This window comes from Fundulus heteroclitus, chromosome 18, assembly GCF_011125445.2.
Source record: "Fundulus heteroclitus isolate FHET01 chromosome 18, MU-UCD_Fhet_4.1, whole genome shotgun sequence".
NCBI classification, from domain to species: Eukaryota; Metazoa; Chordata; class Actinopteri; order Cyprinodontiformes; family Fundulidae; genus Fundulus; species Fundulus heteroclitus.
Window position 1 is genome coordinate 29046487 of NC_046378.1, and position 26333 is coordinate 29072819.

The following is a 26333-nucleotide window of genomic DNA, read 5'->3' on the forward strand; positions in this document are numbered from 1 at the left end:
ACTGATTATACAAAAGCTATTAACACTCAGGATATCTTTACACAGCTCTGTTTGCACAGTACCGTCAGTATAGGGATATGATCTGCAATTGTCAACGATATGTATGGGTTTTCCTGTCAGAGCACTCAATCTGGAGAGGGGACATATTTAAATAATTAATGCAGTAGAATTTAAAGATTATATGTGCAGTAAATACTAAAACGACATCAGAAACAGCTTGTTAACAGTGGATTTAAATTTATCTTCTTATTTTATTATTTTGAAGAGGAAGGTTTTATCAGAACATATTGTATCCTAAAATCACCAGGCCCAGTCGCATTACATCGCACTGCGCTACCTTAATTGATAATATTTTTACAAATGTGCTGGAAAATAATTTAACTAGTGGAATATTAATGAATGACATAACCGATCACTTACCAGTGTTCATAGTCTACGACTGTAAGTGCAAAACAGACAATCAAAAAATAGAGACGCATTACAAACGGGTTACGTCTGAAGAGACACTAAGAGCTCTAGAAGCCGAGTTGTTGGCCTATGATTGGAGATTAATATATAAAATGAATGATGTGAATTCAGCATATGATGAATTTTTAAAAATATTTAAAATATTATATAACAAGCACTGCCCAATCAAACAATATAACAGGAAAAGCAATCAAAAAAATGAACAGTGGATCACAAAAGGAATACAAAAGGCATGTAAAAAGAAAAACAAACTTTATAGAGAATTTCTAAAACATAGAACGTCTGAATCAGAAAACAAATATAAGAAATATAAAAATAAGTTAACTAATATTATAAAAACATGTAAAAAGGACTATTATTATAAATTACTGGATAGGAATAAAAACAACATTAAGGAAACATGGAATATTTTAAATAGAGTCATTAGAAAAGTTAACAATAACAAATATCCAGACTATTTTATAGATAATGAACAGAATATAACTGATTTGAAAAGTGTCGTCAATAAATTTAATAGATTTTTTGTTAATATAGGACCTCAATTAGCAGAAAAAATACCGACTACAAAAACTGCAACTCAGCAATATCTAATTGAGAATAATCCCAGCTCCTTATATCTCAACCCTGTACTAGAAGAAGAAATCATAAACATTGTGAATAACTGTACAAATAAGACTTCCACTGACTGTGATGATCTGGACATGAAAACTATTAAAATAGTAATTAAAGGAATCTCTAAACCACTAACTTATATTTGCAATTTATCATTTCAAACAGGATCATTTCCCAACAAAATGAAAATAGCGAAGGTCAAACCAATGTATAAAACTGGCAACAAACACCTCTTCACTAACTACAGGCCTGTTTCTCTTCTCCCACAATTTTCTAAAATCCTGGAAAAACTCTTTAAGAAAAGACTGGAACAATTCATAGAAAAACATTCGCTACTTATCAGCAGTCAATATGGATTCAGAGCAAACCGGTCAACATCGCTGGCCGTAACTGACTTAATAGAAGAAATAACCAACGCAATAGATAGTAAGAAACTGGCAGTAGGGATATTTATAGATTTAAAGAAAGCTTTTGATACAATAAATCATGAAATCCTACTTAAAAAATTAGAACGCTATGGAATTAGGGGAGTAGTTTCTGACTGGATGAGGAGTTATTTAAAGAGCCGGAAACAATTTGTGAAATTGGGAGATGTGGAATCTGATTGGCAGGAGACTGTCTGTGGAGTACCACAAGGATCAGTATTGGGACCAATTTTATTTAATCTTTATATAAATGATATCAGTAAAGTGTCCAATGCATTAAAATTTATCTTATTCGCTGATGACACAAATATTCTAGCCTCAGGAGATAATTTAGAGCATCTTCTCTCAACAGTCACTTCAGAGATTAGTAAGTTAAAGATATGGTTTGACCATAACAAATTATCCCTAAATTTGGACAAGACGAAATTCATGGTCTTTGGGAACTGTTATAAAAATATTGAAATTCAAGTTCAAATAGAGGACGTAACTCTAGAAAGGGTTTTTGCTAATAAGTTCCTCGGTTTAATAATAGATGACAAAATCAGTTGGAAACCTCATATTCAACATTTACAGAGTAAACTCAGTAGAAGTATATCCATATTGGCCAGAGCTAGACATGTATTGAATGCTAAATCACTTCATACTCTATATAACTCTCTGATTTTACCATATTTATCATATTGCTGTGAAGTGTGGGGAGTTAATTACAAGAGCTCTTTACATCCGGTAACCGTCCTACAGAAACGAGCCATTAGAATCATCCATAATGTCGGTTATTATGAGCATACAAACCCGCTCTTCATAATATCCAGAACTCTCAAATTTGACGACCTTGTAGAATTTAAAATGGCTCAATTTATGTTCAAGGTATCAAAGAAGTTGTTACCTGAGCACATACAGAGCACGTTTTCTGAAAGAGAAGGGGGGTATAACTTAAGGGGTCACTCAATCTTCAAGATCCGCAATTTTAGAACAACAAGGAAAAGCTTCTGTATTTCAATTAAAGGTGTAAAGTTATGGAATAAGTTACATGAAGATTTAAAACAAAGCAATAGTTTAACACAATTCAAAAGAAGGTACAAAGAGGTAATTTTCAATAGATATACACATGGGGACAGAAAGCAATAAGGTGTGTATTGAAGACAATAACTTGGTGTAAGGGTTTAGAAAGATAAACCAGCATAAAATGGGAAAATGTATAGGTAAATATTAGTAACTGTTACTTCAAACTGCCACTTTGATTTTGATTTTTTTTTTTTTCTAATGACAGTAGGACTCTAAAGTCTCAAGTGTTTAGGGGTAGGAGTTTATAAGTTCTCACTTCTTCCTACCCCGTTTTGAGCATGATATGTTAACTGAAACAAAAATCTGTATTTTCTCTTCTTTCTTATGCACTTCTTGTTACTGTGCACTATTTTATTTTTATATTTGTATCATGTTCGAATAAATAAATAAAAAAAATAAAAAAATAAAAATTTCCAAGGTGCACAGCTTTTAATTTGCTAAAGGAAACAAAAGACCACCTGAACCAGGCAGCTGGGAGTTACCAGCTGCACTAAACCTAAACTCTTCCCTGTAAAAACACCACCTGGTCCTAAAGTCCCACCGTCGGAGGGGACAGACACATAAAATGTTCCTAACTGGATAAAAACACCCACAAAGGAAAAGATAGCTGGTTCAAATGACTGAATCAACTAATTGAGTAGTGAGCCATTCCAGCATGAGCCTGTTAATGACATTTGCTGAGGTGAGGTGAGGCAGAAAAGTAAAACATCTAAAAGATAGATTAAAGGGTCACGGATAGATTTGTTCTCCTAATGACATTTAATTTGCATCTCAAGCAACCAAAAATTCAAATTTCATTAGTAACATATTACGAAGAGAAAGGTGCTTAAATTCCCTGCACAGGTATTAATGATTTGTTTTTGAAGCAGCGCTGTGTCAGTTTGACCCAAGTATTCGCTTCATTTAAGATACATCTAATTATTTTTCAGATACAGATACTGCACCTGGCGCAAATTGGGCTGCCCTTCTCAAAAAAACTCACCAATGTAACTTCAGCGGGTTGGATCCATTGCTGAATGAAGAGTGCCGCTCTCAGTCACATGACCCATTCTAGGTTACGACAGTCTGAGCTCAGACTGCCGTAACAACAAAACAAAACAGACATGACACTTACCTGAACAGACATGTTTTTTAATCCACTGATGTAGGATTTAATGTAGAGAGGTGAATGTGGCCATGTCTTTACAAGTAGCTCCCTGACTTCTCAATCTGCTGGTCTAAAGTTATCTGCAGATTCCAAAACACGGAGGGAGACTGTTTAATTTTGCAACAGTGCAATGTTGCCAGTGGCGTTCAGCGGTACTAAATCTGGAAGTTACAGGTCTTGCGCCCCTAGTGGCTTAAAGTTACACAGTGCTGCTTTAAAAGTGTGGTGACATCACTGTATAAACAATTTCTTCTATATTTATTGTTGCATTTGTAAATTCTCCAAAGAGTTTCATTCAAAAATAATGTCACGTTTTTGCAGGGGGTTGTTTTGGCAAGCCAGATTTCCCTCCTGGGTAAAGGGGTTGGATACGGTAATATGTGCCTCTACCTAGTTGCTTCATTCTGACTGGCTACAACCACATTTGGGAAACTGGTCAAACGTGCCCCCACACTGCCACACTCTCTCACCCTCTGCATCCACACCTCTCTTCTCAGCGCAACACTCCGTCACAAATGCATATTATGGTTTTATGGCTAGTGGAAGTATTTGTATCGCAGGATGTTGGACAGGCGAGGCCAAGCTGACCAAAGCTTGGCGGCGCGCCTTATCATCCACACAGTGGGACTTCGTCCCCACTGTGTGGGTGAAGGTTGTTTGAAGGCTGTTTGTTTGATAGTGTGCTCCAATTTGAGAATATGGATTATGTAGAAAGATAAATTGTTCCCTGATTTATCTGTTTTTGAGCATAGAAAGAAAGCTGACCCCCTCATGTATCCGCTCTTGACATTCACACAGCCTCATCGGAGCACAGATCATATTATACCTCTAAAACCCCAGAAAAAAATGACATTTGTTGTCATGACCCCCTTAAGTAATTAATAACAGAAAATAATATGTACACTACAGAGCACCATGTTACAACAACAAACCACAATGTACTAGTTTGTAAGGGACAAACCAACACAACTGTAGGTTGGTCCATATTTGTATAGGGAAAATTTGTCATTTAATCTGTGGAGGCCTCAGAGGTGTTTAGCGAACAAACAACATCACAAAGACCAAGGAACACAGCAGAAGGGGCAGAGAGAAAGTGGTGGAGAATATGACACAACTGCAATCCAACCAAGACATATATTCAGCTAAACCACCATGGCCAGATAAGGAAAGCATTAATCAGAAAAGCTACGCAGGAAGAGCTGCAGAGATCCACAGCTCAGATGGAAGAATCTGTTGACAGGACAACTGTTTGCTATGTAATCCACAAACAATGGCTTTAATCCAAGAGTGGCAAGAAGAAACTCAATGCTGCATGAAAACCAGAAGGGGTTTCGCTAACAACTAACCAAAAAAATCAAGGCAGCACATTATATCAAACTGCAACAATCATCACAACAATATCCATGTGTACAACATAATGATACTAAAAGGACTGGTTTAACGCAAATCTGCTAGGATGTTATATTTCCAATGCCATGCTTGTAAATTCTGCATGGCAGTAATATATTTGGCCTATGGGATCAATTTTCACTGCCCTAAATGCCCACATTTGATATACATTTTGGGTAGTGGAGATGCAAAAGCTCACAAACTGTGGTGGGAACAATGCAATGAAAGAAAAGAGTCACAAGAATGTTGGTTGATTTGTAATCAGCAAACCAAAACCAAACTTTTTTCTCTATGTTACAAAACACTGTGTGTGTGTGTGTGTGTGTGTGTGTGTGTGTGTGTGTGTGTGTGTGTGTGTGTGTGTGTGTGAACATATTTTTCGTACTTTACCACCAAAGTGGGGTATTTGATTACCTTTTCTTGGCTAGGGGTAAGGTTTAGGACTAAGTTGTTAAGTAGGTTTAAATTTAGGTTAGGATTAGGTGTATACTGGTAAAGGTTAGGTTCAGGGTCAAGGTTAGGCTGTAGAAAGGGTTGAAAATGAATGAAAGTCAATGGAAGTCAAGTCATGGCCCTCAGTAAGTATTTAAAACAAGGATGTGTATGTGTCTGCTAGCAATCTTGGTAGAAAACCTGTTGGAGGCTGCAGAGGTTGTCCTGCAGGAAAGTGAACCTAAACATACAGTAATAGAAACTATAGAACAACCCTAAACATACGCCTGGTGTGGTTTAGATTTAAGAACATTCACGTGTTAGAACGGCCTAGTCAAAGTCCAGACTTAAATCTAGCTGATAATCAGAGACAATCTGGCTTTTTTTGCAACAAATCCTGGGAAACCATTCCTTCTCTAGATGTGCAAAGCTAGTGGAGACATGCCCCAAAAGCTGAAACGGGAACAAAATGATGTCCTCTGCAGTTCTGACTTAAATGGTACAAATGTACGGCACTTTTGTTTTGGGATTTCTGTTGACGAAAATAAAAATGCGAAAACCCTGTGCCCGTTTTTGTTCTACTTTACAATTATGCATCCTTTGTGATGGTCTATTGCATAAATCAAGTGAAATACTTTAAGGTTTTCAATTGTAATGAGAAGATGCGACACGGACAAGTTGTCCAACAACATAAATGAGCTCAGAAAACACATCACCTGTAGATTAAGTTTGCGGTACCGATTTTCCCCTCATTTAAAATCAGATTACAATCTATCGCAGACAAAATTCCAACTCGTACCCAATAAAGCATTCAGCAGCCTTCCCGCGTAAGAACAGGAACACATCCCCTGTCCGCATGATTTGCAAGAGCGACGCTCTGCCGGTGTGTGTTCGCACATTTAACTCGCTGAACATGGATACGCACTCTGAGACTGGTTGTGTTCGCCTGAAAGCTTCGGCCGCGTTGCCGAGTAACAGACGAGTGTCGAAGCCCCGTGAGGATTGGCTCTTTGTGAGTTCGGGCTGCGGCGTGTGAGCGCTAATTAACAGCTGCCGTCTCAGGCTCAGCGTATGAAGTCATGCTCCTAACAAAACACTGGACACACACACACACAGAGTGGCGACCCGGAGGAGACGAAACCTCCGCGTAGATTTACGCCAGCATCCGAACTCTGCCTGCAAACAGCAGCAGACGGCAAGCTGGTCACCTGGTCGCTCTCTCTCCCCTGCAGCAGCGCCGAGACATGATACCGTGAGCTACGGATTCCACTTCCATTATTGCATGTGACAAACACATGAACACACACACACACACACACACGCACACACTCTTTGACAGTCTCCATGGCAACCGGTGTGCAGCTCGAGTCTGCGTTGGCTTTTGTCTTGAAAGGCTGCAGAGATAAGGGAGCAAGGCTAACCGGTGGGCTGAAGGGAAACATCAATAAAACATGAGAGGAGAAGCATCCTGACTCCCAGACCACAAACGGCTCCGCGGAGCAACATGTGGAGACGTCACAGGGAAAAGGGAGATACGAGGGACTATAATTGGATGAAATCCTTTCATAGCGGCGGCACGCCATAAAAACCAAAACCCCAGAGATGCAAAGCGTTTATATCACCGGGCTCGGTGAAATCCGACCTGTAACAGGTGGATCATGAAAACGGTGCAGACATCTCTGCAGCGACGCCCTTCAAACGGGGAGCGAGGTTACACCGCCGGGCGCCCACTCCCACAGCTTACCCCAGCCAGCCTGAAAACAAAGATCTCCAGATTTTCTCTTCACGTGAGAACATTACCTGTAATTATCTTAGAGCTGTAGTTAGAGAAGGCCTTACTTATTCATTTTGACCAAACTAATGGACAGAAGGATACTCAAGATACAAAAACAGGAAGTGACAAAGTGAAATGACAAAACCTCATCAAGATGGCATAAAAAAAAATAGTTTCTCCTTTTGTTTCTTATGTAGAATATCTTTCAAAGCTTACATACAGTCTTGATGGGCATCAATATATTAATTGAGACAGCTTATCAAATTAATAATAAAATTAATGATTCATAATAAAGAAACATTAAAGACAACTATTATCTGCACAAGGCAATACTACTCGTAAATTGTTCTAATTTCTATGCAGTCCTCAAATGACTCAAGAGTTCCTTAGCAAACATCCCCTCCACACTTGAGGTTCTGTGCAGATATTTGACCACAATTGGAGTTAATATAAACTGGTCGATTTCGCGTCGGCGATCCCATCGGCGTCCGTAAACACCAACAGGAACACGAATCAAAAAGCTAAAATAGCTTCATCCAATCCAAAACCAGCTTTAATGTATTTGAACCATGGATATATTCGCAAGATCCAACTGTGTCAAAAGTTCAAGTGAAATTTAAACATCTGGAGGTAGTCCTCCTCCTCCATTACGCCACCGGCTTTGTGCAATGCCTCAGTACAGCTGGTAGGAAGACAGCTGCACAGCATGATGCTGCCACTACCCTGCTTGACAGTCTTTATAGTTATAATTCTGGATAGATGGTTGAAACTTGGAAACAGCTGAGTCCAACAGGACAATGTGCAAAATATACATAGAATGGAGAAAGCAGGCCGACATTAAGCTAATGGAACTGATGATTCTGGTCCAATCCTGAGCCAGACGTTTCCAAATGCCTAAACAAAGTATTTGGTGGTGGTCCAGCAGTCTAAAGAATATTAACAAAATATTATTGGGGCATATATGTGTATATTTGAGCCTCTTTGCATACTTTTGACCCTGTATGTGTTAGAAAATAAATTTAAGTTGTTTTTCAGGTTCGTTCCAGGTGACTACTTATTACCATTTAAGTCAAAAGCTTAACATCTATTGTTTTGTGTACTTATCCAGACCCAAAAAAACACTAGAAATTATTTTAATACTCCAGGACTGTGTAGGAACCCTGAAAGGCGAACTGAGGTTATTACAGCAGAGTTTTGTTTGCACACAGTCGTCAGAAAGCAGAGCAGCAATTTGGCAGGCAGATATGAAATGCCTGTCCACGCCTCTGTGAATGCCTCAGCAGAGCTCATAAAAGTCTGAAGAGAGAACTCACTCTGGAATTTGCGCAGGTTGATCAAACCATGGTCTCGGATGATCCTGGAAGAGGTGAAAAGATCAGTTTAGAAAATTGCTAAGGCAACAACCCTTCACGTCAACCCTATTCATATAATCAGTCTTAAATTACATTCAAAAAAGCTATTAAAAAAATCTTAAAAGCAACTTACACTACCTTGACAAAACTATGTATACCCCTTCTGGGGATTTTATGCGATAAACTAACACAAAGTAGCATATTAATGTGAGGAAAAATAAAAAATAAAAAATCTGAAAAGTGTGGCAAGCCTTTGTTTTCAGTCTGATCACTTTGATACCTCAGAATAAAACGCAGTGCAACCAACGATCAACAGTCACAAAATAGAAACAGAATCCACTTTGTACATAACATAAAATAGCAATAAATACATGGAAGTTTGTGGCTGTAACATGACAAAATGTTGTGGGATATAGATACTATACAAATCAGAGTATACTTCTAACATGTGGCAGTCTATTTTTCTATAATGTTATTATACTAAGCATGCCAATCTGTTGTGGTATAATTATCCTAAATCACTGATCAGTTTTGTTATCCCGAACCTGTGAGAGAAACGCTTCATGTCTAAGTGCTGTTTAACCTGGATGGCAGCTGAAACTCACAGGGTTAAAATCAAGCAACGGCTCTTAGGCAGGATTTGACCTGCATTAGGGATCAATAAGGCGACAGAGGAAATTGTGGAGCCGACATCACTGCTGATCCTTGGAAACTGAAACAAGGTTTTACCTTTTAATACCTTCTAAAGTCTGTTTCTAGAAAATTGCATTCAAGGCTTTTAGGTCCTGAAAAGAATCACAAATGTGAGTTCTGATGGTCAGCCGCAGAGCTGGAGGTCAGATCTTCCAATCCTCCCTGACAAGTAAGCGGAGATAAAATAGGAGCTTGGCCGGTCGAGGTAGCTGGAAAATGCTTTCCCAGCCTCGCATGCCATTCCACAGAGTTCAGGGAAGACAAACTCGTTAATGTTGATTTGGTGATGGATGCACGGCACCGAGCCCCATCTGTGCAGTGACAAAGGGTGACAGCTAGCAGGATGACGGTGGGGAAAACGTTCTTTTCTTCACATAAAAAAAAAAACGTGTTTCTGAAGCCATCGGTCTTAAAGTACATCGATATACCTGTCATGTTATTTTGAAACAACAGTTTACTGTCCAGAACTTTGTGATAGTGTCTTGCAAAAGCTACTCATAACCCTTCAACTCCTCCAAATTTTAGCAAGTTGCAACCACCAACTTTAATGCATTTTATTCAGATTTTTGATTGGCTAATCAAAGTGGAAGTAAAATAATACAAGGTTTATACTTTTTTGTACAAACACAAATATCAGAAATGTTGTATGCAGTTCAATACTTTGTGGAAACACCTTATGCTGCCATTCCAGCTGCAAGTCTTTTGGAATATGCCTCTATCGGCTATTCACACCAAGGGAAATTAAATATCTGTCCATCCGTCTTTGCTAAATATTTTAGGCTCAGTCTGAATGGTTGGACAGCTTCTGTAAACAGCAGTTTTCAGGTTTTGCCACAGATTTTAGATGCGATTCAGGTTTGTATTAGACCATTTTAACACATAAACATGGCTTAATTTCAGTATCCTGCTGGAAGGTGAACCTCCACCTCAGTCTCGAGTCTTTTGCAGCTACTAACAGGTTTTCCTCCGGGATTGTCTTGCATTTAGCTCCTTCCATCTTCCCATCAACTTACTTCCTTTCCCCCCGCTGAATAAAAATCGACCGCACAGCATAGATCTGCAAGCACACTTTTATGCATTTAACTTGTCATCCATGCGTGACATTTTGCATGTATGCCTAGAATTTCAATTGCGGTCCCATCTGACCGGAGCGCCTTCTTCTTCATGTCTGCTGTGTCCCCTAAAGGGTGTGGGGCGAACCTTAAACAAGACCTTCTGGCTTTCTATCAACAGCAGCTTTTTTTCATCCTGTTCTTCCGCAAAGGGCAGATTTCGGATAGGCATGTCTAATAATTGTCTTGTTGATAGATTCTTTCAACAAAATTGTGGATCTCTGCAGCCCCTCCAGAGCAACTTTTAGCCTCTTGGGTATTTTTCTGATTAAGGTTCTTCTAGTCCAGCCAGGATGGTCCTGTCGTGGAAGCTGTGCAGCTGTGCCATACTCTTCCTGTTATTGGACGACGTACTGAACGTGCTTCTGTGAAATGGTCCAAGCTTGGGATATTGTTTCATAACCTAATCCTGCTTTACACATCTTTAAGGAATTTCTAAAGGCAATTAGGTGAAGAGGATCTGAAAAGCAATGCACATCACATTTTTTTTTTTTTTTATTTGAAAACATGTCTGTCATCATCTATCATTGTCCTTCACAATTTTGCAATTTTTTATGTGCTTTTTTTAACACTTTAAGTTGCAAAAAAATTGTTTTGTGGCTGTAATCTGAAAAAGTGATGAATAATTTTGCATATCACTGTAAGTTTAGACACTCAATATGTGATGTTGTTTGTCTGGCACTCAAGTTTTAGTCCGGGCAATAAAAAAGGTTTAGTTTTTGTTGCAACATCTCAAGATGATTACAGAGCCAGATAATTTTAGATTTCAGGTTTTGCTTTGCTTTTATAAAGCCAGAAGCCAGACAAAGATAAGTAGAATAAGAAAAGCTTAGATGATCACATATTGGAACAACTAAGGTGGGATGAATAAATCTAGACTGTGTTGGGTATAAGACAGCAGAGATAATGCAGGAATATGAAAATACCAAAAGTGAAGAAACCGTTTTCTGTGCAAACTGGATTTTTCTTCAGGACTGAATTTTTTTTTCCTCCCTCCTGCGTTTTTTTTTACTCCTGCAGTCGTTTTCGCTATTTCTAAAACCGGGGCGTGTGGTCAAACAGACTGGCATTCACATGGTAGCAGGAATACAAATGCGTTACCCTGATTTCCAAATCTATTCGGGGATCGAACAGAAACCCTGCAGCTTGTAAATTTAACCTGAAAGACTTCATGTACAGCAGCAAATAAAGAGATCGGCTCAATGTTGGGATACAATCAGCAACCCATTTGGCGACAATCCCATCTTACCAGGACTGCTGCTTTTAAAAAACAAATGCATTGAATTAATAGATACTAAGTAAGCAGAGAGCTGTTTGATTTGCTAATTGTAACCCAGCATAAAATACAGCAGGGCAATGGGGTCTATGAAAAGTGAATACAGAAGCTTCTGGTGCCATCTGGTGAAGGACTGACATCACTGCATGCTACTGAATACGTTTTCATCACTTTATAAATAAATAAAATAACACCTACTTCTTCCTCCTTTGTCTCTCTTTCAATCTTGAATGATATATATCAACGACTGCGAGTTTGAGAGCTGTGAAAAAAATGACAGAGTTAGTCTTTAGTGCAGTAGCGGTAGGAACAACAAACAGAATTATCTCAAAAACAAAGTACACCCACCGTGAAGTATGTCGGAGTCATCATCCACAAAGTCGATGTCTTTCAGATCCCATTCAGCGTAGTTGTCAAACTCCTAGGAGAGACAAGAGCGTCAAGATATTCCAGCCTGATCCAGGCTTTCACACAAGTGATCAATGATTAGAAAATTATGACAAAGGCATGATTTACTATTTCACCAATATTTAAGGCTGAGCCCTCTGGTGGCGGTTTAACTGATTCATTAATTGTTACAAGTGACGTTAGCACACAGATTAGGAGCGGGATCCCCTCACCTCCATGAAGTCTGCTCTGGCTGGCATGTATCCTGCCATGTCTCGAGACAGCACGGAGTCAAATGTTGGCCGAGGGGGCTCATCAGAGGCTGCAGAGACAGAGGAATACAACACAAAGTAAAATATCTATTCAATTCAACTTTATTTATATAAAGTTGAGTTGAATACACACACATACACACACACTTCACAACACTTGTCATCTCAAGGCACTTTACAAAGTCAAATTCAATCAAATCCTCCAGACAGACTGGTGAAAAAGTTTCCTATCTAAGGAAACCCAGCAGGTTGCATCAAGTCCCGACAAGCAGCATTCACTCCTCCTGAAAGAGCGTAGAGCCACAGTGGACAGTTGTCTGCATTGTCCATGGCTTTGCAGCAATCCCTCATACTGAGCATGCATGAAGCGACAGTGGAGAGGAAAACTCCCCTTTAACAGGAAGAAAAACCTGCAGCAGAACCAGGCTCAGTGTGAACGGTCATCTGCCTTGACCGACAGGGGATTACAGAAGACAGAGCAGAGACACAAAAGCACAGAAGCACACATTGATTCAGGAATCCTTTCTGTATTATATGGTAATCACAGATGATCTGCCTCCCTTCGATGGTGTCACAGCTAACAGAACGCCAGACCAGGTGTAACTACTATGAAGAAAATAAATGACATAGAACATAAAGTTAAAAGTTGAAATAACAACAAACAATGCAAATTGGAGAACAGTAGGAGACTCAGCAGAGTGAAAGAAATAGACCCTGATGTCCTCCAACAGCCTAAGCCTATCACAGCACAACTATAGAGGTAGCTCAGGGTAACATGAGCCACGCTAACTATAGCTTTGTCAAAAAGGAAGGTTTTAAGATTAGTCTTAAAAGTAGACAGGGTGTCTGCCTCACAGACCAAAACTGGGAGTTGGTTCCACAGGAGAGGAGCCTGATAGCTAAAGGATCTGCCTCCCATTCTACTTTTAGAGACGAACCACCAGCAGACCTGCAGTCTGAGAGCGAAGTGCTCTGTTAGGAACATACGGGGTAATCAGAGCTCTGATATATGATGGAGCTTGATTATTAAGGGCTTTATACGTTAGAAGAAGAATTTGAAATTCTATTCTTGATTTAACAGAAAATATGATCAATCTTGTTGATTTTCATCAGAACTCTTGCTGCAGCATTTTCGATCAGCTGGAGGCGTTAAACTGCATCTTGTGGATGTCCTCATAGTAAAGAATTACAATAGTCCAGCCTTGAAGTAACAAATGCATGGACGTTTTTCAGCATCACTCCTGGACAAAATATTTATAATTTTGGCAATATTCTAGAAGTGAAAAAAACAACAACCCTGGAAACATGTTTAATAGTGGACTTAAAAGACATGTCTTGGTCAAAAATACCACCAAGATTTGTTACTTTATTACCAGAGTCCAATTTAATGCCATACAGATTAAGTGATTAAGAAGTTCATTTTTTAAACTTGTCTCCTTAAGCATATCAAAAACAAAAAATGATTCAGCGATATTTGTTGATTTACAGTAAATCATCTGATAACCTAGTCTTAAGCATGAAAATAGTTTGTTGAGAGCTCAAGTACTTGGGAAGCTAAAGCTTTCAGGCCTATTCTTTTGAGAAGTTTTTTATTTACTTTTTCTTTATTACTCTAGTGTCTCTTCTGGATGTGTTGGAGGATCATAATTAACACTGATATTATTTTTATCAAACTTTCAAATAAAGTATTTGTCAAAGCATAGCTCAATTTTGACTAAAGTGCAGAGTAATAAGTCAAGGAAAAACAAAACAAAAACATTCTGGACAAGTTTTAAAGCAGTTGCATTAAAGTCTGACTTATTTTCATGAATATATTAAAGAATGAGTCTCTAGGGCTTTTACATGGTTTTGTCAAGTTCTCTTGACTTTGAATTTGAAGTTTGCTATCAATGCAGGAGATGCACCAATGTCCAAAGCTCTAAATCGGCTCTGATCGATGATCGGCAGATCAAATACTGAAATATCTGATTCTTTTCCTATTCTTTAAACACTTCCGAACTAAAAAAAAATCACACCCTTTTGTCCTATTAATGCCACACCTAAAACTGTGAGCTTTCATGCATTCCAATATGTTGTTTATATAAAAACTAGGAGTTTCAATGATGGCCTCTAAACAAGATGAAGAATAGGAACCACAGAGGATTTAAGAGGGATGAGTGGCAAAAACTAATTAAAAAATCAGAACGCTCAATTATTAGGATAACAATTTTAAATCTTAAGTAGCATGGGAAAGGTCAAATAAAGGTCTTTTAGAACTTTTTTCTCAGAGATTAAGATGTAATTATTTTATCATCGAGAAATCTGGAATTTCAAACACTTTCTGGACTTCAAAAAAAAAAAAAATCAAATTTGATTAATTTCCATAATTTTTAAGACTGTCTTGGAACCCTTTGTAGGACTGATCTCACAGACACATGATAAAAGAAAGTAATATGAATATCAGTGAGTAATGGGGTCAAGCAGCTTAATAGGAAATGTTAGCATTAAATTTTTAACTGCCATTTTAACAATGTATCATCATTTAAAATATATTAAAAAAAAGTCTCTTTAAACAATGCCTTTATGTGTGAATAAAAATAAAAGTGAAAAAACAGACGAATGCTTACGTTTGAAGGGAATAGCGCCATCTGCAAAACGAGAGTCTTTAGTTTTCCGCAGGCTGAGCAGGGTGGAGGAGAAGAGCGGGTTATTGATGAAATTCTTCATGTAGTGGCTCTCACATTCTTCTTTGGTTTTAGACCGCATCTGATAAGCTACATCCTGCCTAAAGAGAAAAGGAGGACAGAAAAAAAAGGCAGCATTTAAGTCCACTGGGGAAAGTTTGTCCAGATTTATAAACTAATATTCTACAGGTTGACAGGTGTAGAAAACAAAGCAAACATTGGTTTTATTGTTTATTTAAAGTTAGGAGTAAGAGATAAAGAAAATGCATTCAGCCACTTAAAATTGAGTTACAATGTTGCATTGCTTGCAGGTATGCAAGTTGTCGATTAATGAGTTAATCTAAAGTTGACTGATTTTGCAGATCAACTAATGCTTAATTGCGGCCATTTTCTTAAAAACCTGAGTTTTCTCTTGTATCCAGAGGGTCTTTTCCATAACATTTTTTTTATTATTTTTATTTTTTTAACAATATGCTGAATTCAAAAAGAGGCACATTATTATATTTTAAGTTTCTTGTTCCTTTTTTAATGTGTCCCGTCTGGCAGTGCAGCATTAAGAATGGCTATACATGTGCAAAAACCTTTATTAGATATTATTTTGCGACTATCGCAAGGTCAATGGACACAGAAACGGAAAGGTAAAAGAGAAAAAAGGGAAGAGAAAAAGATGAGACGAAACATTTAAAACAGAGAAAAGGTGACAAAAATAGAACAAAAAAAGAAGAGAGTACACGATAACATCCTCGGAGTCTGCTTCTACACCTGCAGAGAGAGCTATAAAAAGAACAGCAAAACCAATCAAAGAAGTATCACAGGTACAAACAACCAATGCCTTGATATCATCACTGAAAAATACGTAGTATTGTTTATACAAGTTGTATTTAGTGACACCCAAAGCTAACTATAGGGTTTATCTGTATAGGGAATCTGTAAGCACCTGGATCGAAGAACCTGTAAGTGATTGTGAGGCAAGGCAAGGCAAATTTATTTGTATAGCACATTTCAGTACAAAAACAATGCAAAGTGCATTACATGATTAAAATGCATGGAAAAAAGCACAGAAAAAGCAGAATAAAAGCAAGTAGGAATAAAATGTAGAAACAAAATAGAACATGGAAAAAATAAAAAATAAAAGCAAATATTAAAAACAGTTGGACTACAAAGTTGAACTAATGATGTTTCGGTCGAAGGCAATCCTATGTGTTTTTAATGTTGATTTAAAGGAACTCAGGCTTTCCGCACTTTTACAGTTTTCTGGAAGTTTGTTCCAGATAAGTGGAGCATAGAAACTAAATGGTGCTTGTTTAGTTCTGGTTCTAGGTATGCGGAGTAGACTTAAGCCAGACAACCTGAGTGGTCTGGATGGTTGATACACTGATAACAAGTCTGTGATGTATTTAGGTGCTAAGCCATTCAGGGATTTATAGACTAATAGAAGTATTTTAAAGTCTATTCTCTGAGATACAGGTTGCCAGTGTGAGGACTTCAGAACTGGGGTGATGTGCTCTACTTTCTTAGTCTTAGTGAGGACGCGGGCAGCAGCGTTCTGGATCAGCTGCAGCTGTCTGATCCACTTTTTAGGCAGACCTGTGAAAACACCGTTGCAGTAATCAATTCGACTGAGACATTAGTCCTTTCATCCTGGAAATGTTCTTCAGGTGATAGAAAGCCGACCTTGTAATTGCTTTTAGATTCCTTTAGAGGTTCAGGTCTGAGTCCATCACTACACCCAGGTTTCGGGTCTGATCAGTGGTTTTTAGCTGAAGCAGCTAAAGCTGTGTGCTAACTCTTGATCCCTCCTCTATTGGTCTAAAGAGTATTACTTCAGTTTTGTTTTTATTCAATTGAAGAAAATTTTGGCACATCCATGCATTGCTTTCTTCTAGGCATTTACTCAGTGCTTGAACTGGTTCATAGTCACCTGGTGACATGGTGGTGTAGAGATTGTAATAGTGTGCTTGTATATGTAAGGTTTATCCATAAGAAAAATGCTCAATAGTGGTTGTGAGGAGCCAAAGACTTGCACCAAGAGCGCTGCGGCAGACACAGGAGAGAGAAGCACCTAGTCCCAGGGAGAGCATACAGACCTCTGTTCTCCAGGTTTTCAGCCATCGCATTCCTTGTGTCAAGCCACTGATGAACAATTTACAGCATCAGAAGCGTCGCGTCTGGGCTAAAGATAAAAAAAAAAAAAAAAAAAGACTGGACTGCTGCTGAGTTCGCACAGTCAGTGATGGTTTGGGGTGCCATGTCATCTGCTGGTGTTGGTCCACTGTGTTTTCTGTGGTCTGAGGTAAACGCTAACCTGGCAAGCCAGATTGATAACGTGTAGCACTCTCCGTTTTGCACATTATCAATCTGGACATGCTCCTATCAAATCTGCACAGGGAAAGGAGGGACATTCAGCAGAACCTTCTGAGTTGATTAGACGAAGCGACACCTACTGTCTGTCTAACAAAGGTTGGCTTTAGCCAATTATGGTATCAATGAAAATCTAATCAGCAGGCACTATGAGAAACACAACAAGGTAAGCTAGTCAAGGCACTTGTTGCTGGTCTTCTTTCAAATCGTGGATTCTGACAAAACAGATGTGATAGCGGCAGCTACGCCTGCGTCCACCTGCGCTGCCATGTTTATGTTGGTTCGGCTCGGTGGTTCTTGCTTTCGCCACTGCAACGTGATTGGCCCGCACCGTTTTTGGTTCAGTCACAAACAGTTGAAGTGGGAGCTGTACAAGATGGATTCTTTTATGTTTGTGAACGCACAAATGGCAGGTTAGGTCAATGCAGCCGTCTACCAGGATGTAGACCTGCTGCTGACCAACTTGACGGAGACGCAGAGTTAATTTTCCAACAGGACTTGGCACCTGCGCATTGTGCAAAAGCTACCAGTACCTGGTATAAGGACAATTGTATTCCTGTTCTTAATTGGCCAGCAAACTCACCTGACCTTAACCCCATAGGAAATCTATGGGGTATTGTGAACAGAAAGATGCGATACGCCAGACCTAACAATGCAGAAGAGCTGAAGGCCTCTATCAGACCAACCTGGGCTCTCAGAACACCTGAGCAGTGCCACAGACTGATGGACTCCATGCCACGCCGCATTGCTGCAGTAATCCAGGGAAAAAGAGCCCCAACTAAGTACTGAGTGCTGTACATGCTCATACCTTTCAGTTGGCCAGCATTTCTAAAAATCCTTTTTTGTATTGGTCTTTAATAAATATATTACAATTTTCTGAGATACAGTATTTGGGGTTTTCATTAGTTGTCAGTTATAATCATCAAAAGTAAAAGAAATAAACACTTGAAATATATCAGTCTGTGTGTAATGAATTATTATAATATACAAGTTTCACTTGAATGAAATTACTGAAAAAAATCGACTTTTTCATGATATTCAAATTATATGACCAGCACCGGTATTACTGACAAATAAGATAAACTGAATAAAATATGTGAAACACTTCATGAAACCCCTCATCAAGCGTGCTTTTGGCTTCATGTCTTTTTCTATCATGTTGCAATTTCTTGCGTAATACCCTCCACTAACGCTGAATCCAACCATGTAGCACAGTCCAGATGTGCTGCATGGTTGGAGCAATTTAGGTCGTGACTTAAGAAGCTTGTTGAGTGTATACATTTATAAACAGAACCACAAAAAGTGCGTTTTGCATCCTTGATGCCATTTAACAGTGTGAAATAATCCCACACCGGACTCTTTTTGGGCCTCTTTGCATTGCCTCCACCATGATCCCTACTGTGGTCTGGCTTCACATAAGAATGAGCGGTGGTGCCCTCTTTTGGCTGGCGGCCATACTACAACACTGAAAGAAGGTCTGTAAGCAGACCTTAAAGGACTCATCACCTGGAATTCAGACTTTTTCATGTTAAAACTTGTGTGTTGCTGATGGGCCTGAATTAAAACCTTCCATAAAATCAGGAGTGTGAAAGTGACTTATTTTTTGTGTGTGGGCTCTTTGCACAAATCATAAAAACCCACAACAGCGTGCTCTCTACCAAGCGAGATTTTGGTGCTGCTCTTAGATTTACGTCACTCGTTGAAGGACGCTAACGCAAGCCATACCCACCTCTCGTCAACCGACTGTCCCTGCAAGCAGAGCGCTCCCTCGAGCTCAAGCATGCAGCTCTTTCTGTATGCGTGTCACATTTTGCACCCGAGTGCAAAATGTGCATTTCTGTGTCCGTTGAACTTAACTTGGAACAATACCAGGCGAAGATGGCATCAAGCCTGCGTTTGGAGAAAGGGGCGATTCCAACAGGGACTCTGCAGTGCACTCAGTAAATGTTGTTCCTCGTGTAACTTTTTACTGTGGTTCTCTCTTCTCTGTTCGGTTTGGTGTGACTGCAAGCGCAGAGTTTTTTTTTATTACGGCCAGCTGCAGTCGGGTCAATGACGTGACGTGCAGATTTTCGTGTCGGAGTGCACTACTTTGGTTTAAAATATTTTTTAATGATTTATAATAAGCATTATTTTATTCTATAAAACCTGTTTAATTTGAACATATTTTCAGTTTGTCATAAAAATTATACATATTTTATGTTTTGCCATGTCAAACCCTCAAAATGTCAGGTGGCGCAACCGTCCGAGCAAGTTAACACTATGTAAAATGCATTATATATGTAATTTTAAATACCAATTAATATAATATTAATATGGTGGCATAATTTTATATTGAAAACCTTTCAAATAATCAAAATTTAATAGTTACATTGTTCTTAAATTGTTTGGAATATTGAAAGCAACTTTGTCCGGAAATGTGCATATCTGAAATGTCAGGGCGGCGCAACCGCATTCATACAACTTTTATTTTGAATTGAAGAGAGAGATGAGTTAACAGGATATTGCATCATCAAAAGGACCCCAAGAGACCTTTACTGATGAGTGAAAGGTTTGTAAATCTCTCTCAAATATTGATAAAAATTGCTTTTTTTTCTTCATAGTTAGACTTGTACAGTTTCACATGTCAGGTGGTACAACCAATGTAAAGCTGTGAAAAAGTTATTTTAATGTAAAACTCTTTATTGTTTTGTAAAAATGAATGAATGAACTAGCTAGCAATGTATGTGTGTGTGTGTGTGTGTGTGTGTGTGTGTGTGTGTGTGTGTGTGTGTGTGTGTGTGTGTGTGTGTGTGTGTGTGATGAGAGATACACACAGACACTTACAGCAGCACTGACACAGGGAAACGATGGTGAACAACCCATGGCACAGTAACGCGCGCACATGCAAGTCAAATTCTCGTGTGTACCCTCGAGAGAAATAAAAAGGGTATGAAAAAGACATGTGGGACAGCCAATAGATAAGGTGATACCCCCAGAACTTGAGGGAGGGGTTTGAGGGCAGGACCAATCACTGCTATTAGGACCGAATGGCAGGGATTGGTCAGAGATTTTACAGGCCTGCAGCTCTCACAGAGATCTAATCCTTTTCCTGAATACATAATGTATTAACTACTGTCAGTCAATACAAATACAGGATGGATGGATGGATGGATGGACAAATGGATGGATAAATAAATGGATGGATGAATGGACAAATGGATGGATGGATGGATAAATGGATGGATGGATGGACGGATGATTAGATGGATGGTCTGATGATTGGTTGCATGAACAGGTGGATGGATGGATGGATGGATGGATGGATGGATGGATGGATGGATGGATGGATGGATGGATGGATGGATGGATGGATGGATGGATAAATGGATGGACAAATGGATGGATGGATAAATGGATGGACAAATGGATGGATGGATAAATGGATGGACAGATGGATGGATGGATGGATGGATGGATGGATGGATGGATGGACAGACAGATGAATGGACGGATGGATGGATGGATGGATGGATGGATGGATGGACAGACAGATGAATGGACGGATGGGATTGAGAGGTAAATGGATAGGGGGATGTCCACACAAATACAAGAAAAGACAAAAGGAAACTATATTTAGAGGGTGTAATGTGGAAGAAAGTCTAGAGTACTGATGTTTTTTATTTTATTTTTTTATTTTCCATTATTTTCTCCCACTCTTATTTAGAGCTAGAAAATCAAAACACTTTTAGACAAAGAAATTGACCTGTGCAGGAATAGATTTCCTATAAAAACTAAACACTAAACTCATCTTAAAGCATTATAAGCCAAACTCGGTCAGGCTAAAACGTTCCCGTCCCCAAAAGACTGTTCAGCTTTTTTGTTTTATGCTGCATTCAGAGCTACAAGATAAAAATGGAATATTTAACTTCAGAGCAAACAACAGCAGCGTTTGAGCACTTTGTGATGAAGAGTTTCAACCCTGAGGCAATGAAACTCGGAAACAAACCTTGAAACCTTAAATAATGACAAAACAGAGTGTGGGAAAGGCAAAACAAGTGTGTCTGCCTGACTGTGAACAATGAGGCAGACGCACTGTTGTTTAAATCCAAAATGGAAGTGTCAGTGCGTACCAGTTGCCAAAGCCACAGTCCATAACAGCTTCCAGGAGCGCCATCTCCTCCTGCGCCGTCCACCCTGGCTCCAACACCGGGAAGTCTGATGTCTGGAAGGTGGGGAGACGTCATAAAACTTCTCAATGGAGTGTGTGAGCGACAATAAAAAGGAAGGGGGAAAAATAGATACTCACCATGATTTCATATTTGTGATCACTCTCATGTTTTTTGTACTCAAATCCTCTGGTGAAACACTGAAAAAGATCCATGCGGTTACGGTGAGAGAAAACAAGCCAAAAAAAAAAAAAAAAACTGTGTTTAAACTACTTTTCAGGGCAGTTTGTTGATGTGTGGTCAAAACTTTGATTAAATATCAGAGCAACCTCCGTACCTACGTATGCATGCTGATTATTTGATGTCCTGAAAATTTGCATCGACATATAGTCATGACAAGGTTTATCTTGTAGTTTTTCCAATTAAGGTCAGTTTTCTGACCTTAATTGGAATAAACTGCAATGAGTTATACAACAGGAGTAATCTCAAGGCGAAAAACTTCACTCATCAAGAATAATCATTACATCTTCATTAGACTGCGCATGGGCTGGTAAGAGAATCTTACCAAATGATAACCTTAGCACAAGAAGCATGGGTGCAATCTGCCCATGCTTCTGCCGTGGAGCCGAGCACATCTAATGTAAATTAGGGCTGGAACGAATGGCGGCGAACGGTGGGGCGGGTACGCCACTGTGTAAACTAGGGGTAAAGGTGCAGCCGCAAACGGCCTGGCAAGTAGCCGTGTTTGGACACGTCCAAGCTTCGTTAGGACATATCCATAAATGTGAGATTATCGTAGCAGACAAAAAATACGAAATTTAGCTAAGATGCTAACCAGTCACTTGAAAAATCCAGTTCGCTGCACCTTAAAAACAGACAGCTTTTAGTTGCTACTGCTGTTCTCCTACTGATCGCTGCCAAAATAATCAATGCCCAAGCAGCACTGCTAGGAACAAGGTGGATTACACTTTTTTAGGTGAGATTAAAAAAATATAGTAATTAAAATCATAAAAGGGCTGAACTTGGCTCTGGAGCCAAGTGGAGCCACGGATCCTGAAGCATCTTCTTAACTCAGTCCAGCAATATTTTAGGCGTGTGGAGAGTTAAAAAAAAGAGGTAACTGGCTAATCTCTGTCATGCAGTCCGATCATTCGATACAAAACTAGACCAAAATGACGTGCAAAAGAAGACAAATTCAACCGATCACTCTTACTGATTTCAGTCAGTTTGGCCTGCTGATGCACCACCTCTGTAACAGGAGGTACTGGTTAGCCACTGACCTGGAGGCAGAGCAGAAAAGGTGCAGGTCCACATTCTGCACACTTGATGTATGGCTCAGTCAGATATGAAGAGCATCCTCTGCAGGGTGGTTTATCAAAGGGGTCATCTGCAATTAGAGACATTACGTTTAAAGCTCACGGTTACAGGTTAGACGTTCATATAGAATCCAACCATTAAATACAAAATCACTAGTCAAACCTAAACCTACAATAGGTTTTAATTCAGGCTATGAAGTAACATTTGGTTCACTTAGATGTTTCAACCTCTTTTGATGTCCTGGGGATCCAGAGGGACGAGAGCTCATAGACTAATTAAATTGTCAATTTTTCCATTGTCCCATTGACCAGTCGGCATGTATTTTAAATGACTGATGGGAATAATGGAAGAGGACAGCCTGTGTTTTGTGTGACGTCTTCCCCGAGCTCCTGCATTGTGGCCGTTTCTTCTCTGCGCAAAAATAAACTTAACATCGTAACAATCCACTGAAAGGAATCAATCTACTCCAAGAACTAACACAACTTGACGTTTCCAACAACAACAAAAAAAAAAACACCACAAAAAAATTAAAAAACACAACAAACTGTAGAATGCTGGAAATGTGAGCTCAAATAATAGCGGCGCTATAAACACTTCAAGAGAAGCGCAACGGTGCAAATATCAAATGTTAACAAGTGGGTCCATAAGCTATTTACCTTTTGCACCTTTTCCCCTCAAATTCTTTGTTTTTTTAGGCTCAACTGCAAATTTTAGGTTCTGTTTCTTGCCACAAATCAGCAATGACTTTTGTTTACAAGAAATGTCTCTCGTACCGGTCTCGGTTGGGACAAACGGGTGGTGGAGTACACCGTGTGCACTGCTGGCACATGTGTTTCTGTGTATGACAAAGGTGCCACAGATGTCGTCGGTCGGACGGACACCAAAAAAGATGAAATGGCCACACCAACTGACTGAGATTCTTGTTACACCTGGGGAAAAGGGCCAGGGTGCATCAGAGGTGGACCAAATGTTTGAGAAGGCCAAAAGCATAACATGTTAGTCAGAATCAGTGAAGATTGGACAGTTTGTCCTTGAAGTTGCCAAATGTTGAGAAGGATTTCTCACTGATGCAGAGCCTGTGGACCAAGGACAAGAAATAGCTCTCTGTTGATTCGCTGCAGAGTTTTTTTTTTTTTTTGTTTTTTTTTTTGCTGCTGTGATATCATTTCTAAGATTCTCCTGAAAAAGAATTTCATGCTTACTTATTGAGCAACCAAAAGTTGACCAGTGACATCAGCTCTGCACCAAAATATTGATTAGGAAAAAAAAAAAGAGGATGAAAAAATAAATAAAATGCATGTAGGAGAAAAATAAAGACTGGACATTTTTGTTGTGTTAAATATGTCTCTTTGTGAGACTGTGACTTTTGTTACATTGAAAAGACAAGGATATTTGTTTTCTCTGAATATTATTTCATATTTTTGTTAAATTATGTATCTACTATGACTCAAAAACTGAGCTAATGTTGTTATAGGCTATTTTTCTATTACAGGAGAGCTATTATTTCTATCGTTATTAAATTCCAGAGATTTTAATGTCATACTTGTTGACCAATGAAAGGTTATCTGAAGTTTGCTATTGCTACTTAACTATAGTTTCTAACCACACAGAGAAGGCATGCTCTAAATATGTTACAGTTATCAGCCTTCTTTAAGTAGACAGTGGTCATTAAAATATTCCACTAAGTGGCCTCTTGTTTGCAAATCAAATCATAGCCAGCCTAATTATGTAGCTTCGGTTTTGTCTTTTTACCCCAAGCGAACTGGTGTCTTCAACAGATTACAGTAATAATCAAACGGCAGTAGCATCACTCAAATTTGTGCTTTCATGGGTCAATGCTATGAATCAGTAATAGCGTTCGTTAATGCTAACGTTAGCCCTGGGTGAACTTATGTTGGGGGGGGGCTGACGTAGCTTTTCATGTGAGGTTTTTAGTCGCAGCATAACTCGGTAGTCGTAAAATATAAGCAGCCGCAGCCTTTCGGAACTAAACGACAGTTTGGTTCAAACAGTCACAGCGATTTCTTTATCGCTAAATGCTAACGTTAGCTCTTAGCTAACAACAAGCTTCAACGGCTGAGCAAAAACATCGAAGATGCACATAAGGAACACCTTATGTGCTTAAATAATGTCTGTGTGTTTTTTGCGGTCACTTACTTGCAAAAGATGCTAGACAGTCCATTTTATGGCGTTTTGAACAAAAATAAAACCCAGATTTGTTGGGTTAAGGATCGATCTATTTCTCGGAGCTCAAGTCAAAGCTAATCGAGTGCATATCTTTCGATGCGGTCACTGTTAGGTACTGGAGTCAAAGATAAAAAAAAAAAAACAATGTCTGAGAAAATATATTTTTAGCATTTAGACGGAATAAACATTCGGTACTAATTCTAACGGCATGCTTATGCATATGCAACAGTTTTAGATAAATTAATATAGTTCCTTTAGCTTATAGAGCTTATTTAACCTTCTGTTAATGTTTTTGTGTGTGTGTGTGTGTGTGTGTGTGTGTGTGTGTGTGTGTGTGTGTGTGTGTGTGTGTGTGTGTGTGTGTGTGTGTGTGTGTGTGTGTGTGCTCATTTATATAGTACATGCATGATTATTTGCTTTTGGCCAACTTTTATTTCTTCGCTGTACTTTCTACTCCTTAGATTTGGAAAATGGGGGATGGGATTTATATCCGGTACTTTTATACTTATACTTTTATGCTTATTTTTAAAGCCTAGTATCTCTACTTCTACATCAGTAATAGTGAATACTTTTGAGACCTCTACACATTTCTTCAGGTGTGTTCCTTCAATCTCTAAAAACAGAAATTATCAAACCACTGCTGAAAACAGTTTGGACAAACTACTACTGCAGACCTACAGGCCCATCTCAAAACCTCCCCTTTATCAGTAAGATTATTGAAATAGCTGTGTTTCAAAAATTAAATACATTCCTAACAATGACCAATCACTATGACGATTTCCAGTCAGGTTTCCGTGCTCAAAACAGTACAGAGTCCACCATTGCCAAGGTGTTCAATGACGTCAATATAAATGCAGACTGTGGAAGAACCACAGTACTTGTATCATTGGACCTTCTATTCAGCATTCAACACAGTCAATCACTCCATTCTTTGAGCACCTGGAAAACTGGGTTGGCCTCTCTGGCACAGCACTTGACTGGTTTAAATCCTACTTAAAGGACGGGGACTTTTTTGTGTCAGTAGGTAACTTTATACTAGATACCACAAAAATCCCATGTAGGGTTCCCCAAGGGTCCATTCTGGTCTATCTTGGGGCCCCTCCTATTCAATATCTACATATTCCCTCTAGCTCAGATCAAACGACAACATCGGTAACCATAACTGTACAGATGACACACAGCTCTACATCACCGTGTCACCAGCTGACTATGAACCCATTCAAGCGCTGAGCAAATGCTTAGAGGAAATATAT

General features: G+C 39.1%; 1 protein-coding gene across 1 annotated transcript in view; it reads right to left on the reverse strand.

Annotated features, from left to right (window-relative positions):
* The window catches only part of tada2a (transcriptional adaptor 2A), a 39489-nt gene extending 14296 nt beyond the window's left edge, over positions 1 to 25193 (reverse strand). The window contains 9 exon segments of the mRNA XM_012851653.3: positions 8626 to 8669; positions 11944 to 12007; positions 12094 to 12166; positions 12366 to 12454; positions 15011 to 15168; positions 21541 to 21632; positions 21717 to 21776; positions 22857 to 22963; positions 25051 to 25193. Coding sequence (XP_012707107.2) covers positions 8626 to 8669; positions 11944 to 12007; positions 12094 to 12166; positions 12366 to 12454; positions 15011 to 15168; positions 21541 to 21632; positions 21717 to 21776; positions 22857 to 22963; positions 25051 to 25075 — 712 coding nt within the window. The 5' untranslated portion in view covers positions 25076 to 25193.
* Between the last annotated feature and the right edge of the window lie 1140 nt (positions 25194 to 26333).